At 40.5% G+C, this 16479-nt stretch overlaps 1 protein-coding gene across 3 annotated transcripts in view; it reads left to right on the top strand.

Moving 5' to 3' along the window:
* LOC6647034 (stAR-related lipid transfer protein 13) overlaps nt 1-16479 on the top strand; it is a 96020-nt gene that overhangs the window by 76205 nt on the left and 3336 nt on the right. For 2 of the 3 annotated variants that reach the window (XM_015177422.3, XM_047013499.1), the window contains exons 7-11: nt 502-1106; nt 1171-2110; nt 2412-2454; nt 12406-12477; nt 16287-16438. In XM_015177422.3, the coding sequence (XP_015032908.1) occupies nt 502-1106; nt 1171-2110; nt 2412-2454; nt 12406-12477; nt 16287-16438 (1812 nt within the window). Of the gene's footprint in view, nt 1-501; nt 1107-1170; nt 2111-2411; nt 2455-5603; nt 5749-12405; nt 12478-16286; nt 16439-16479 lie in introns of those variants that run through there. The other variant, XM_002070567.4, reaches the window with a different exon arrangement.

Raw genomic sequence — 16479 nt, 5'->3', positions numbered from 1 at the left:
CAGCAACAACAGCAACAACACCCGAGTATAAATCATAAGCTCCAACAATAGGGAATTTAAGAGTCGTGGAGGGAGGGGGGCAAGACATTTGGAATGCCGCTTGGCTGTGAGGAGAGATCCTTTTGTGGAGTTCCAGGTAAATGAAACTAACTTGTTTGTCTGTCCAGTTGGTTTGTTGGTTGGTTGGCAATTTGCATAAAATACAAATTCTTCTGCGGTTGCAGCAATTGCTTTGCCCATCCACTTGACAATGTCTAAAAATTCCGTTGATATTTCCTTTTGTTTCTGTGAGACGGGATAAGGTGACTAGTTAGGACTTGTTGGGGAATTGGGTGGGTTCGGGGGTCTCGGTCTCATTATACATTCAAGGTCCTTGAAGAAGGTTGAGCCCTCGAAACTGTCAGCAGGCTCTCTGTGTCGAGTTTTCTTTATTAAACCTGACTGACTATATATTTTAATGCCTCATGGTGCTTGATTCTTCTTGTTGTTGTTTGCTTGCAGGCAACCATTCCATTGCAATCGTTTAACCTTGATTGCGGACGCAACGAGACGACGGCGACAACCAAATCGAATGTTGCCTACATGCGCACCCTATCGGCGCCGAATGGCCATGTAGCGGCAGCTGGAGGAGGAGGAGGCGGCGGAGCAACATCACCGACTCATAGTCAACGCAAAAGTCTGGCTATATGCGGTACATTGCCAACAACTCATAAGCTGACAAATTTCCAGCAAAGCACATTGAAAATTGAAGAGTTGGCAGCGGCAACCACAGGTGGACCACCGGCAACAGTTGCCGGCGTAGCAGAGGATTTAAAATCTAGGCGACAGCGTCAATTGAGCAACAACGACATGGAGACAATGTTGGCATCCATGTCGCTGCCAAAACGGGTGGGCATTAATCATCATGCAACTTCCGCGACGAGCAGAAATTCAGCCGCCACACCGCCACCAGCAGCAAATGCAACATCGACAGCTTCGACCAATGGCAAAACAGGCGCCACGCCTGGCTATCTGGTGGATGTGACCAAAAAAGGCTCCACCTCAACCATTTGGACATCGGAGGAGTCTATTCTGCGTAGCGTTGGCGCCGTCGATGAGGACAACAAGTAAGTAGCCCCTTCGAATACATTCGCACTTCGTTTGTTGTAATGTTTTCCATTCCATTGCCAGCTCCACCTCGTCTTCGTCGGCCTGCGAGGAAGCTGCCGGCGTTTTAAGTTCGGGCAAGTCGGGGATATCATTGGACTCATCTGGCCTCGATAATGACAACAACGAGAGCGGCATTGGCACAGCCACACCGCCCAAGGATATGTCCCATTGGAAGAGCCATCACCTGCAACACCACCACCATCATCATCATCATCATCATAGGCCTGGCGGCGGCGGCAGCGCCCCCGATAATGAATCTGTGAGCAGCCTGGAGGCCCTGCGTAAGATGAAATTCCAAAAGAGCGGCTCGGTGGCCTCCTCTGATGACCCCGATTTGCTTGAGGTGCTCAGCCAGTGCGGCAGTGGTGGGGAAGCGGCCACAGAATCCCAGGACGACATGCTCGATGAAGAGGCCGCCGTCAAGCAGAGGGAATGCCAGGATGAATTCGAGATGGGGCAGCATTTCTGCGATTGCGACTACACCGATGGCGATGCGAGCAGTGCCAGTGGAGGACCTGCCTCCATAGCCACGCCCGTTGTGTTGCGCCGCAAGTACAGTGCTGCCGCTGCCCCACCCATTCTAGTGCCCTGTGTGGGCCGTCGTACCCAGCGCAGTCTCTCCCTGGACCACCATCATCAACAGCAACATCATTTGATGATGCAGCCGCACAACAAGTTACTGCCCCGTCACAATGGCACAACAAACGGCAAGGAACGATCCCAACTAACGTTGCCGCTACGCCAGGAGCCATTCCAGTGCCCGCTCTCGCCGACGGCAACAACGATCACGCAACTGCATCATTTTGTGGAACTGCCATCGCCCAGCAGCGCCTCGCTACACAGTGGACTCGGCGACTCGGGTGGCATTCAGGAGCTGACGACCAAGTCCAACTCGGCGCCGTTGCTGCTCAAGGAGCGTGAGCGAAGTCGGCGCTGTGATGATTTTGCTGCCCAGCATTTGGTTAGTATAGAAAGCCCAGCAAATACGTACGAGGTTGGCTCTAAACATTCGGCAAAAATCTCAAAGTTTGTCTGTCTTCATTAACACAAATCTAAATCACTGACCTTCATATAAATCTAATCAAATTTGATAAATCTGTATCAAAATATACTCATGTCTATATAATTGTGTCGAAAATGAATGGCAACTCAATTGTGATTTGTGTGTTTTTAGATTTATAAGTGATTGAGCCACCCTCGCATAAACTTGATTATCAGATGCATTAATTCTCATATATTTTACTCATTCTTCTTTCAAACAGACGTTGCGCTATTCTCGTTCGCAGAGTGATCGCTATTTAGCAGGTGAGTGTGCTGCTTGGGCAACAACAAGTTTTTTATTTATCCTTCATTTTGTAGATGATGTATACAGTTTTTTTTTTTTTTTGTTGTGGTAGTTCCAACTAAATGAGTTATTTAAATGGCCTGGCCAAGACAGTGCCAAGCAGTCAAAGCATCAAGGCTGAAGGCTGCTATCTGCTAGCCCGAAGAGACTTTATGATTTGATGTGCTGGTGGTCCTGCCAGCCAATTAGCGACCTGTTATTAAGCCTGAGTGGTTTATAATAATAGTGTGTGTGGCTGAGTTTCATAATTTCTATAATTATTAGCATAGACCGAGGAGAGATAGAGGGTGAGAAAAAGAAAGGGTGTGAGTAACATTCTGTAGTAACTATTTATCTGGGCCATCAATGGGTTTGTTAGTTAGTCGATTCAATTTCCAACTTTTGCTTTCATTTTGTATGAAGCACAAGAACAATTGCAGCCAATCAATGGAACCGCCCGCTGCCGCCAATTCAGTTTATACCCTTCCCTTGTTCCCTTTCGACAGCCTCTTTCACGTCATTGAAATTGCTTTCATGTTCTTTGGGACAGCCGAGAGACACACAGAGAGATAGACAGACAGACAGACAGACAGAGAGAGGCAGCTCTTTTTGCAAATATTCAACACTTCCGTCAACACTTCAATATAAATGGCATCTGCTTTTGCTGCTGCTGTTGGTCAAAACCTCTCCACCCACAAATGAAAATGGCTGTCAATCTGTCAGTGTGCCCAACACTCACACACACACATATACAGAGGCAAACAAATCTATTCACATATTCCACTTGTCCAGTTCGAATGGAGAGGAGGACGATGCTTGATGATGAGACTCAGAGGCCAAAGGTCGAGGGGTTGAGAACTTGCTGTGGCTCTTTGTGTCCAAAAATGGCGTATAAATGAACAGAAATTGAATCAGAACACAGCACGGAGTGCTTGCTCTCTCTGTGTGAGAGATTATTCAATTTCAATTTTGCAGCCTGACTGACTCCGCAGCGTATTAACAACATAGTATGGAAAAAGGCCTTGAACAATGACGTCAGCAGCAGGAGACAGAGAGAGAGAGAGAGAGAAGGCGCCACCCAAAACCGAAACCAAAACCCAACCACATGTTGGTGGTCATGACGATTAACTAGCTGAGCATGTTTGCTTGCCACTTGCCACTTACCACATGCCACACGCTCCACACTCTGACATCATTACAATGACGTTGTAGTCGCTGGAGCATGTCCTCTAGAAAGGTCAGGCACGTTTCGGTTCTTATCGCTGACCATCAAATGGCCTTTTATATACACACACACTCACATATACATATATTTACGCATTTTATCCGTATTTATATTGCCAATTTTGTGTGCTATTGCACTGGTTGTCAATAATAACAGGCAGACAGATAGACAGAAAGCATGAGGGGCAGGGTCAGGCCAACATCTTTAACGTAACGGAAGCGAGCATCACAAATGATGACTAGTAACAACTGCGGTGGTCCATGGGGGACGGGTAGGCCGATCTCTTGTTTATTTTATTGAAAAGATTAACACGCAGTATATTTCATGATTTATATCTGATATTGCAAAAATTACAAATTGCCAGCATTTATATTATATTAAGATTATCTTGCACATTGTCCAGAGTAAAATGTATGTTTGTGTGTGCGTGTAGCTCAAGACAATAGCATCTATTATACGAATTCATATCTATATACTATATATAATGCGTTAATGGTGTGTACATGTGTCCGGATTGTGTTTTCCGCACTTGCAGCCACCCACAAGACCTTTCATGGGAATGGTTTGCCTTTTCTTTTTTGTCTGAATTTCATTTCGATTTTCAAGAATGAACTTTCCACTAAAATTCACATAAATCATATCAAAATATGAACAGGTGAAAGTTTAACCTTGAAACTGTGACACGCCCAGTTGCCCAGTGAGTCGTTTACGATACGACAGCCGCCCTCACCTTGTTGAATGTGAGCAACAGGTGCAATGTGCGGTGTAGTGCGATGTGATAGCCTTTCAAGGTAATGTCTCTTCTCTTTCTTAAACTTTCACAAGCCACCGCAACTCAATTCAACCAACCAACCAACCGTCCGACCAACCAACCAATCCACCAACCAACCCACCAACCAAGCCCACCTGAACGCAAATGTATGAATTTTAATGAATGCTTCCATCATAAAGAAAAACACACATAACAAAACTAAAACAAAAACCGACAATACTGTGTGTGTGTGTGTATGTGTGTGTTTGTGTTTGTGGAGGAGTGTGTCCTTTTTGTTGACATGAAAATGAAATAAGCATCATCAACGGCAAACAACATGTCAGTTATTCATTTATTTATTTATTTGTTTGCCTGTCCTGGGCCTGAAGCATTTGGCCCTGGCCAACTAACCACACAGAAGAAGGAATATAATAATAATAATAATAAGCGATTGTGGTGAGCCGATAAATCTACATGGACAAGTAAAAGAAAAGGACTCCACACACACACATATACACACACACACACCTGCTGGCTACCTTCACTCAAAACTTCAAGGTATAGGAAGAACAACAGCAGCAGCAGCCAAACGACGACAGACAACATTGCTCATACGACCCGTTGCTGATGTTCATGATGATGATGATGATGCTTCACTCGCAGTCATGGGTGGACCTACTCGTTTGTTTCTGCCTCATTCGTAGAGCATTCGTGCACGAACCTACATACAATACAAAACGAACGAATAAACGAACCGTTCGAACGAACAAACACTTTGGCAAATTCATTAGTGCTCTTACAGGCGCCGTGCACGGTAGTCGATTGTCGTCGTGGTCGCAGCGATTCTCATTCACTCGGGCAACCAACGAACCACACCGGATACACATCAACACTACCACCACCACCACAACCACCGCATTTCGAGCGCATTAGGGCCAGCAGTAGAGCGTCGACGCGGTCGACTCAATTGTCTATACATTCATTACAAAACCAGTGCAAGTGCAGTGTTAGTTAGCATGATAATGGGATTGAATCTCTGCTGTTTGAAATCACTTGATTGAATCAAAGAACTGCCAATTGTTGCGGGTTGTTTTTTATTTTTGTTTTCGGGTCAACGTTTTTGCCTTTGCTAAACGACCGCCAAAACGGCGCTGCCAACGCTAGCCAGAATGCAACGTCGTATGTCCGTCACGATACGCGAGTACAAGTTCTTTAGGAGCTTCTCGCAAAAATTCGAGAATTGGCCCAAACGCAAGGCCGAGGCACTATGGCGAAAAATGCGCGAACGTAAAATTGCAGGTAAGCCAGAAAGCTAGCAATTCAATTGTTGTTCCCCCCATTTACCAAATCAACTCAAGGGCAACTTTGTTTTGGATCGTTCGCCTGGATTAGAAATTATTAAATTTCCATCATTATTTGTAAACAAAAACTGCAGGATGGGAGGGGGATGGAGGCGGTAAGAATGTTTGGGAATGGAATGCGCGCGCGCCGCTGTCTGTTAATTGTATTTTCGCACCCCATGATGAGGGCCTCCCGCCAACAACTGGCGGGCTACCACAGTTCTATATCTATTCATGTATTATTTTCTGAGGGGGAATGTGGAGCGTGGCTATTTTCAGCCACACACAGACCGATCCACAGACAGCCTGTACTTATCAGTCGACGCCTCGCAATTCAAATCGAATTATTCACAAATATTATGGAACTAAGGAATCATACATATTCATATCACATTTGTATCATGGGGACACAAGGAATGTGCAACAAGTGCAACAATCCAGCAGCTAACTCTGTCATTTGCAAGCTCAAACTGTCAACCAGTCAGTCAGCCAGTCAGTTAGTCAGTCACTCACTCACTCACTCACTTTTTGAGTGGCTGTCCCACAAGCATCATAATCAGAAATCATCGTAAAGCAATAAAGTAAAGAGATTTTCGCTGCCTGTTTCAATTCGCTTTTTTCTCCCCCTTTCTTTACACCCAAGTGAAATTGCGCGCCAGTCAAGCAAAGCCGTTCATTTAAATAAAGAAAATTGTTTGCATGTAATAATAATAAATGAACAAGAGCAACAAAAAAATTATTATACAATTAATATGTATGGATGTATGTGTGTGTGTGTGTGTTTTGTTGTACCTATGTGAAAGAGTAAAAAAAAAACTGAAACAAAACAATAAAAAGAAATCAACAAATCATTCCCATTCGTACCTGCCTCCACGGTTCGTGCCTCCGAAAAATATTACGTTTGCATTGTGTGTGTATAAACAGAATCGGAAAACATTTCACAGTCCACATATTTTGGACTTTCAAGTTGCATATATTATATATGCATTAATCTATATAATCTTATTGTGCATATAGATATACAATCCATGATGCAGTGATCATATTTTAAATACCTTATAGATATAAACAATATAATATGAGAACTTTCATTAGGTTTGCCTTTCGACAACTCATAATATGTGCAATTTAGATCTTTCACGTATAATAACAAATATAAATCGTAGAACTAAAGCTATAAATCAACAAGAGTTTTACTATATTCCGTTTGTTTAGTATAATAAATTAACTTAAAGCACCAAATTCATTCAATACTTGGTCAGAAGAACTCTTAATCAAATCTACAAAAGTCAATTCGGTAATTGAGTAATTTATTAATGATTAAATATGTAATATTAAACTACAAGTCAAGTAATCCAATTCGAATAGTCTTAAATTCTTTAGAAAGCTTAGATGACATCTAAACAATCAAGAATTTTTCTGGAAAGTTTATATGATGTCGATCATCATTTTAAGTCTCTTAAACATTTCCTATTTATCTGGGCTAAAACTTTCTATTCTTAGGAGGCCTTATTATTCATTGGATTGGTAAACTTTCAAATGTTATTGATAAATTAAGTGATAAACAAAGCTGTTAGCTTCTTCTTAAAAATAATTAAGTCTGATCAATCAAAGACAAAAGCAACAGCATGATAATTCAACTTTTTTCACATCATTCTCAGATCTAAGATTGAAAATATATTTCAAACCAAACAAAATTAGTATAAATGGCAAGCCATTTTTATTAACTGGGCTAACATATCGTACTTAAAGTTTTATTTATTACGGGTTATTAGAAAAATGTTATTTCATTCAACTGAAAACAAGTTAAATTATTTGTTTTTTTGCCAATTAAAGTAGTTGTAGAAAATTATATTTTTAAAATTACATTTTATATCTTAGTTCTTTATAGGAAGTTTTCCACATATCTTAAACCGATTACACATAGGAATATATATTTATATAGACTTTAAGCCGGCATTGCTTTATTATTACTTTTGTTGTTGTTTTATTTCTGTTCCTATTGCCGGCGTTGTTAAGATTTAATTAATTTTCCTCCTTGTTTTTTTCGGGTTATAACAATAAAACGCATAAATTTTCCGTCTTGTGCTTTCCTCTACCACAACGATATCTTTCTCTCTGACTGTGTCTGTCGGTGTGCGCGATTTTTGTTTTGTTTTCAAATATAATTATTTTTATATGCGAATTTTTGTGTTTTTTGTTTTGTAGATAAATGGGTGGTTGGGTGGCGCATGCCCCCCGGGGGAGGGAGAGACCAACATTTTCATGAGGAAGTATATATACATATACGTCGGATAATACGCGGACATTAAAAACGCATTAAAAGCTCAACGATCTGTTGAAACAATTTGAGCAAAAGTTGCCGTTTGCTCCGCTCTTAATTGCTTAAGATAGTTACACAGAAGTGTGGATGGGAAGGGGGTGGGAGCGAGTAGTAAAAACTACTCGACAAGATGCTCCAGGCACAGAAGATGATGATGATGATGGGTGTGGGAAAATTATGATGAAATGGCAGACAGCCAACCAACTGTTAAGCAGGGAAAGTGTTCACTGAAAACTAAACTAAACTAGCTAGGATGAGGATAAGAAACAACATTGACAACTATAATGTGCCACTTGTTGCAGTCAGGTCTCTCTCTCTCTCTCATTTTACACACAAACATTTGCGGCGAATGGCAAAGGTTGAGACTGAGCATAGGGTGGGGGGTGGAGGGGTGGTGGGCCCCTTTTTTATGACCCGGCAATTTTATAAATAACTTGATCCTTTGCCAGGCACGAGGCTTTTGTGTGCTCAACCAAGTGGGAAATGCGTGTAAAGCAAATGATTGCTTCCCCAATCTCTCTCTCTCTCTCTCTTTCTTTATCTCTCTCACTCTCCTTCTCTCTCCTCGCTACCTTGCTCCATTCCACGTGGCTCTTTCATCCCTTTTGGCTGACTGTCAACGTGATATTTATAGAACATATTTCTTATAACTTTTTGTAATCCCAAATTTAACCACAATGTGTTTTAGTGTTTTTTGTTTTTGTAATATTTTTAAAATTAAGTGCAAGTTCAAGACAAGCATTTTCATTAGCTTTCTTTCTATTTCTATTTCTGGCATTTTCTTTATTTACCTTGCCTCATTGTTCTCATTCATAGATAATTTATTATCGTGCAAATGACTTGACAAGGTGGCTATAATTTATGTTGCAAATGACATTTAGCCAGAGCATTAGGCCACCATAGTAAATGCTTTCCGCATATCCGTGTCTATGCCATTGGCCACAAAACAATTTATACAATTAATTAATTGCCAACACCTATTATAATAATAATAATTATAATACTAATATTGAGAAACAAAAGGCAAAGCAATTTAGTCACCGATTAAACTGCATATTGTGGATAAATAATCGCATTGTTTTCAGCCCCAACGGTCATGCAATTAGCCATTTGATCAGGCCAAAATAAAAGCATTCTGACAGAGAATAGATGTTTGTGTATGGCAAAATAAACTTGCCACCAGGCTGCAAGTTTAACTAAATTAACTGACCAAAATTCAATTTGGCCATATACAAAATTTATTGAAAGGCCAAAAATAATTATGGATGAAGGCTTTTAGGCGTACGCAAATTCAATTGCTGTAAGCCCAAAAACACTCTCACCAGCAGCAAACAAGGACGGATAAAGTTGGTATAAATAAACTTTCAACAAAACATATTTGTTACGCATACGCCGCGTGCCACAGCAGCTAAAACGGCAAAGCAAAGGAAGAGAGAGAGAGGGAGAGACAAAGAGGATGCAGCCAATGCTGACGCCATAAATATAGAAAATACAACGCAGCTCAGTGCAAATTTCCGCATTTGCTGCCTTTGGCAAAGGCATCCCTTTATATAAGGCTCCAACATGTAAGCCATAATCAAGTAGATATGTGTGCGAATGTCATTTGCATACCTATTCTCTCTGAGTGTGTGTGTGTGTGTTGGTGTTGGTTCACTTAACTTTTTGTGGAGCACATACAAAGACAAAGCGTGTCACTAACATTCTTTCCATGCCATATAAACTGAGGGATAGAGAGAGACAAGAAGAAGACGCCAACAATTGTGTTAGGAACTTTCATTCACACTTAATGCTGGCAACAGAAGACAGAAAACAGGAGGATTGGAGGCTAAAGCAACCTCTTCATTGCGGTTGAAATCAATGCAAATTTTAATTGAAAAATTTCAAAAACAATATAAATGTATATATAAATTTATAGAGAGAGAGAGAGAGAGACAGAGAAGATAGATAGATGGATAGGCAGATGGTTAGATAAAACGTTGCCATCATCACAGCTAAAAAGAACACTTTGTTGTCGGTAATTGCATTTTAGATGGAAGACCTATGCAAATGTTAGCCACTTTTTATGTAATCGTCATATATCTCTTGTCAAAGTCAACTTTAATGTGCTGAAAGGGACAGCTTAAGTTAAAGCCCATTTGGCATTTCTTTTCATACATTTTTAATTAGCAGCTTACACCAAAAGCTTTACCTGACCTGACATGGTCTGTAAACTCTGATCAACATTGAAGCCTGTTGCACACACCCACACACACACACCCACACACACACACACACACAGTTGTATGTACATGGGTCCAAGAGAATAATAATTATCCTGTGAGCAGGCAAGTTGATGAATTTACGCGTCGTTTGTTGTTTGAAAAACGTCTGTGGGTGAAGCAGGTGGGCAATAACAACAAGTAGGCGGCCCATTGTGTTTGTGAGTGTATGTGTGTGTGTGTGTGTGAGTGTGTGCGACAAACAACAACAAATATTGACCCTGACGCAATAAGCAGGAACAACAGCAGCCATTCCTCCAACCTCCAACCACACCCCACCCATCCAACTCCAACGAAAACAAGAACAATAGAAAAATGTTCACTTTAAATGGCTTTTAGATGGGCATGTTGGGAGAGAAAAAACAACGGGACCATGCGGCGTATGAGCAATTTTCATAACATTTAATTGGCATTTACAAATATTGTTCTTTGCCTTATGTTTTCCCAATATACATACATACATACATGTACATCTATTTATAGACCTACTTAATTAGGTAGTATGTATAGTGAGTGGACTAGGTGTATAGAAGAAGCACGGAGCATAGGTCAGTTTAGCCCATAATTGATAGCAAAACATTCGTGTGGCATCGATTTATGCTTCAAGGGTTTGTTGTTCTTGCATTTGTTGTTGGCCAATGTTGAAAGGGTTGTTTAAAAATAAAAAGCAGCAAACCCTTTCCAACAGGATGTGCGAGCTGACTGGCGGGCAGCCCATCCGGCTCAGTTGCTCTCATGGTGTGTGTGTGTGTGTGTGTATGTGTGTGTTTGTCCTGGCTGTCGGGCAAGTTAATCGCTTGCAAAACTCAATAATAATTCAACCAGGCAACAGACAACCCAACCCATACGACACCACATGGACTTGGTCCAGCCGGAAACTGTTTCATGTTCTCGTTTTCTATCTCTTTAGCTATGTGACGGTAACGATAAACTTGATTAAAAATCGATAGCTCTGGTTCTAGCACAAATTGATTTTGTTTCGAACAATGTTAAACACACACCCAACAAACCAACACACACACACACACACACACACACCAACAGAGAGTGAGCGAAATAGATTAGCATTTAAAATAGAAACCAAAGCGGGCCGTACTTTGTGGCTTTCTTTTGAGCTAATTTAACTCAAAGACAATTCTTTTGTTGTCTTTTGTGGCAGACGAACTGGAATACAATTTGAATTGATTAGAAATCTTCTTTTGAGTTATCTTCTATTTATATATATATGTATATATATATATATATATATATATATATCGACTTTGATTTGTCTCTTTGCATCTCAAACTCAAATTGGCGCCTCAAAAAGATGATATGAATTAGTTATATGCGGTTCAGTGAATTTTTACGATTGTGTCTATTGCAAATTAGCCAAAGCAAAACAAAAACCCAATATATATACATATATATATAGATTCAGGCCATTTTGGGTTAAATTTTTTGGTTTGAATCTTGAATTATTTTCAGTTTTTAAGCACGGCAAAAATTCTTCTTCAAAAAAAAAAACTTTTACTTTCATGTCACATCATCAGCAACAGCAACAGCAGCAGAAACTCGTCAAAGAAAACAAAAATTTGTAGCCACAGGGCAAAAGGCAAAATACAATTTAAAAAGACGTCAGTCAGTCAGTCAGTTAGTCAGTCATTCTGTCGGTAGGGCTCTGGTAAATGTAAAGTTTTTCGCGTCTGACCGCATAATACATAATTTTTGGACAGTTTACAACATAATCCATCAAATGACCATGAAATGTTCAACGCAATGAATGGACAATGGATAACAGGCTAAAAACCAGAGGGAACACGGTTCGGTCGGTCATTCGATTCGTGTGGCTTAATTGGTTTTTGCCGTCATGGTCATGGCTTTTGCATTTTGTTCCAGGATTCGCGCAAACACTCGCTTTGCGCGTTGCTCGGCAATTTCATCACAACTAATTTCAATTGACTGCCGCCTGCTCGGCGTATACGTAATATCAACATGCAACTTCTCACCCACCACTCACTCACTCTCTCTCTTTCTGTTTCTCTTTCCATTACAGAAATCGAAGCGGTGGAAGCTTGTAAATGGCTGCGGGCCGCAGGTTTTCCGCAATATGCACAGATGTATGAAGGTAAGTTCAAGTCCCATCACGCAATGTCCGGGGCGTGAGGGGGGCGTGGTTGATAATTGGAAGGTCTCTGACTACGTCATTCAGTTTAGCACTTGACCAACTTTAATAGTTTTTATATATACTTACTTATAGTGAGGTCTCTTTTTTTTCTCTTCTCCTCGTCCATTTTATTAATTTTATTACATGAACTTTCACTTTCGCCTGATACTAAAAGTAAATAGCAACAATTCAGGCAACATTTATGACGTGGCAATTTTGAGTGCCACAGCAGCAACAACAACAACCAGCGCGCAGCAGAACACCTTTTAAGTGCCGCATCACGCTCACATCTTGAAGTCTAAAGATTTCAACACCATCAAAGCAAATGCCTAACCCAAACAAAACAGCCAAAAAAAAAGAAACTCAAAAATAAAGGAAACTTGATATTCCCGGCACGCCAAAAAAATCCTTTCAAGCGAAATTGAAAGCAAAGGAACGCCCCTGTTGGGATCGCGCATTGGTGGGCGGGGGATCATGGCTAAGAATTTGCCAGATAAAATATAATAAAAGACTAAAGGACACGCAACGAATTTATGTGGACCACCTTTATATAAAGAATACATTTGGTTGCTTGTCTCTGGGGTCAAAGGCCCCAAAAAGCGCACACACTCAAGCCAAAATGTTAGTCGCAGTTCATTGAACTTGACTCAAGCAGCTTGTTCATTTCAATTCCTTAATCGAGACCCTTTTTTTCGGTTATCCATGGGCATTTGTCGCTTTACGTTTAACGCCTGAAGGCCGCTCAGATTGATGAGGTTCGCCAATCTTTGCCCAAAATTCAAATAAATAAATTCCCCCACCCAAAGAAAAAAAAAAACCAAAAAACGATTGAAAAAGATTCTTTTTAAGCCAGCAAAGAAAAAAACTTTGCCGACTTTATATGAATTATGTGAAAAAGACCCCAAAAATCCAAGTATCCAAAAGAAGCAACAACAAAAAAGTGAATCTGAAATGGAGAGCCTGCAATTTGAAGTTGTCCCGAGGCGCTCGACCTTGAAATATATGCTCCATTGTATTGCATAAATTCGTACAAAAACTGACTAACCAAGAAGAAGAAGAAGCAGAAGAAGAAGCATTCCAAAATGAAATTTGTAACTTGCGGAATAATTTGTGGTGCATGGTATTTAAACTGGTCCCAACCCTACCCGGTCAGAATGAGAATTATAACCCCAATGCCAACTCATCTCCATCTCGGATTTGTGTATCCCAACCCAAGTCAGAGACACTTGATAAATGCGTATTTTAATGAGTTTCATGTAAACAAGGCAGCAAGGCATGCGCAGTGAGACGAGAGCGCCTCCTCTGGGCCAGGATTTCATGCATTTGGGTGTTTTATTTTTTTCTTGCTTTTCTTTTTCTTCCTTCATGTCTTCTTTGAGTTTTTTTTTCTTTTTGTTTTCGAGTCGTATGTTTTTTTGGAGTTTGGGTTTGGTCTTTTGCAAATCAAAATGCCGTAGGTGTTTAACTCTCTTCCCTGTTGCATGCTCTGTCATTTGGCTTGCTGAAAGGAGGTGTTCCAGCTGTAAGCGGCTGTTAATTTGCTTAAGTCAGGGACAAACAAAACGAATTCAAGTCTTTATGAAACAGGCTAAGACTCTTAGATACCCTAAATTGAAGTAACTAACTGAGAACGTTTCTCATTAAAAATTATACACATTTTCTTTGTTGTCCAATGCAAATTAACACCAACATGTTGTTGGCAACAAGTTGCTAGTGAGAAATGTTGCTAAGCGAGCGATGTTTCCAGGCAGACAAATTGCATTCAAGCTGCCAATATTGACATAACAAATTATGCAAATACATTTTTTGATGAAATTGGCCAAACAGAATAATATTAAATATCGTTTGTTTACTAAAACAAACTATTAGTTTTAATATTAGCTAACGAAAACAATATTTGCCAACCAAATAAATTGCAATCTAAAGTCAAAAATTGGTGGGTTGACTGTTGAAGATGTGGCTAACAAAAGATTTTTATCACAAGTTAAGCCAGCATGAGTTAACTGTAGAAAGAAACGTGATCCACAGACTAAAAACTAGATTAGCTAATATTAAGGATTCCAGTTCCAGAATGCAAAAATTTCATGGAGAGAAAATGCTTTAATTTTCATTAAGTTCACAGGGTATCGAAAGGAGAGCAATGTAATTTTCTGTTTGTTTGTTTTGTATTCCTTTTTTGTTGCTTACTCTTTGGTCTCTCTTCCCATTGCTTACAAACAACACATTATTCACTAAAAGTGGCAGACTTAATTCGAGGGTGTGACTTTGCCGACCCAAGATCATATGGGGAGTGTTTAAGCAGATGGCAATCAGAGAGAGCCACTTCCCCACCTCTCAATGATATGAGCATCGTTTAAAAAGAAAATCGATTGTGTAAAGACTAATTAGAGAATAGAATTGAAATTGAACATTTTAACAAATTTTGCCAGCCAATTAGTTACAGATTCCAGGTCAACTGAATCTATCTATATATATCTATATATATAATACCCATAAATTTTTCTTTATTACAAGAAAAGCAATAACAGCAACAATTATACAGAAACTCAAGCAATCTGCGTCATCAGGCTATGGCCAAAAGATTAATCATATAATTGGCCTAATAAATGCAGAAGCAGAAGCTAAATTACCTCTGTAAATTATTGTAAACTAAAGAAAAAGAAAAGCCACAACAACAGCAGCAACAACAACAACAAAAACAACAGAGTGAGAGTGAGAGAAGAAAAGCAATTACAATTTCCAAATAATTTGTGTCTGACGTCAACAAAGGATGGAATCCCAGAGAAATAGCGAGAGAGAGAAAGAAAGATCGAGGGAAAGAGGTGCAAAGAGTAGTTGGTGCCCATCATTAAGTGGCACACTCTTAAATTTGGGTCTTCTCACGGGCAAAAAGCTATTGTATTGTTTATTTCATCAGCATCAAAGTGCATTCGATTAGAAACTAAACATACAACATTTAGTAAAACATTAAAATTAACTTATAAATATCCAGCAGTCATGGGGCAGCAGGGCACTAGAGAATGGGCACTGGACTTGGGCGCATAAACAAAACTATAAAAAGCTTATGCCCCGAGAGTGGGCCAATGATGTGGGGCGTTACAACTTTACGAGACGACTCGACGATGAGTACTAGGTTCAACAAACCGTGAATGCCGCGCGGCACTTTAAGAAGGAACAACCGAAGAAAGAGCAACAACAAAGAAGAAATAAGAAGGAAAATATTATTCCAATGCTAACGCGATATTGTTGTATAAACAATAATCCATCCACCTGGTAGAGAACGTTGGGGGAGGGGGGGGTTAGTTTTCCAGGCTCGCTGCAAAACATCCTACGATGTGAAAATTGTGAAGGCTACTGAAAGCGGTGCAATGCGAGGAGAGCGACGCAATGCGACGCGACATATGTAAACGTCTGGCGTGTATCTTGGTTTATGTGGTCGCTGCTGCTGTTGTTGTTGATGGTGGAACTTGATTTCCTACGTGCAAATTGGCCACGCAAATATGTGGAAAAACGCTGTGAAAATTTAATGAGCGCCTGGCTAGTTCGATCGTTGGTTCGTTTGTTGGTTCGTTCGTTGGTTTGCTGCTGCTTCTGGCGCCATGGGCGTTCGTTCAATGTTTCTGGTTTCTCAGTTGTCAGTTAGAATTTCACGCAACGTCAAAGCGAACGGTCGCAGTACAAGCTAAAGAACGGGCCAACGATAGAGACAGGAACAAAGAACATTGCAGCTAATATTGATATCCTTCCTTTACTTTTCCTGAATTTTGCAGATCATCAGTTTCCGATCGATTTGAATAATGTAGCCAAAGATCATCCAAATCTGGAGAACGATCAGCTGCAGTCGCTCTATAGACGACTTTGTGTCCTCAATCGGTGTGCTACTATGCGATTGGATCAATCCCATAAGCCCCAAACGCCACAGGTAAGCTCCATCTAATCTAAGCCAACAACCCACTCCAAGTG

Source organism: Drosophila willistoni, chromosome 3R (genome assembly GCF_018902025.1).
Source record: "Drosophila willistoni isolate 14030-0811.24 chromosome 3R, UCI_dwil_1.1, whole genome shotgun sequence".
Taxonomy (NCBI): domain Eukaryota; kingdom Metazoa; phylum Arthropoda; class Insecta; order Diptera; family Drosophilidae; genus Drosophila; species Drosophila willistoni.
This window is presented reverse-complemented; position numbering and strand designations above follow the sequence as displayed.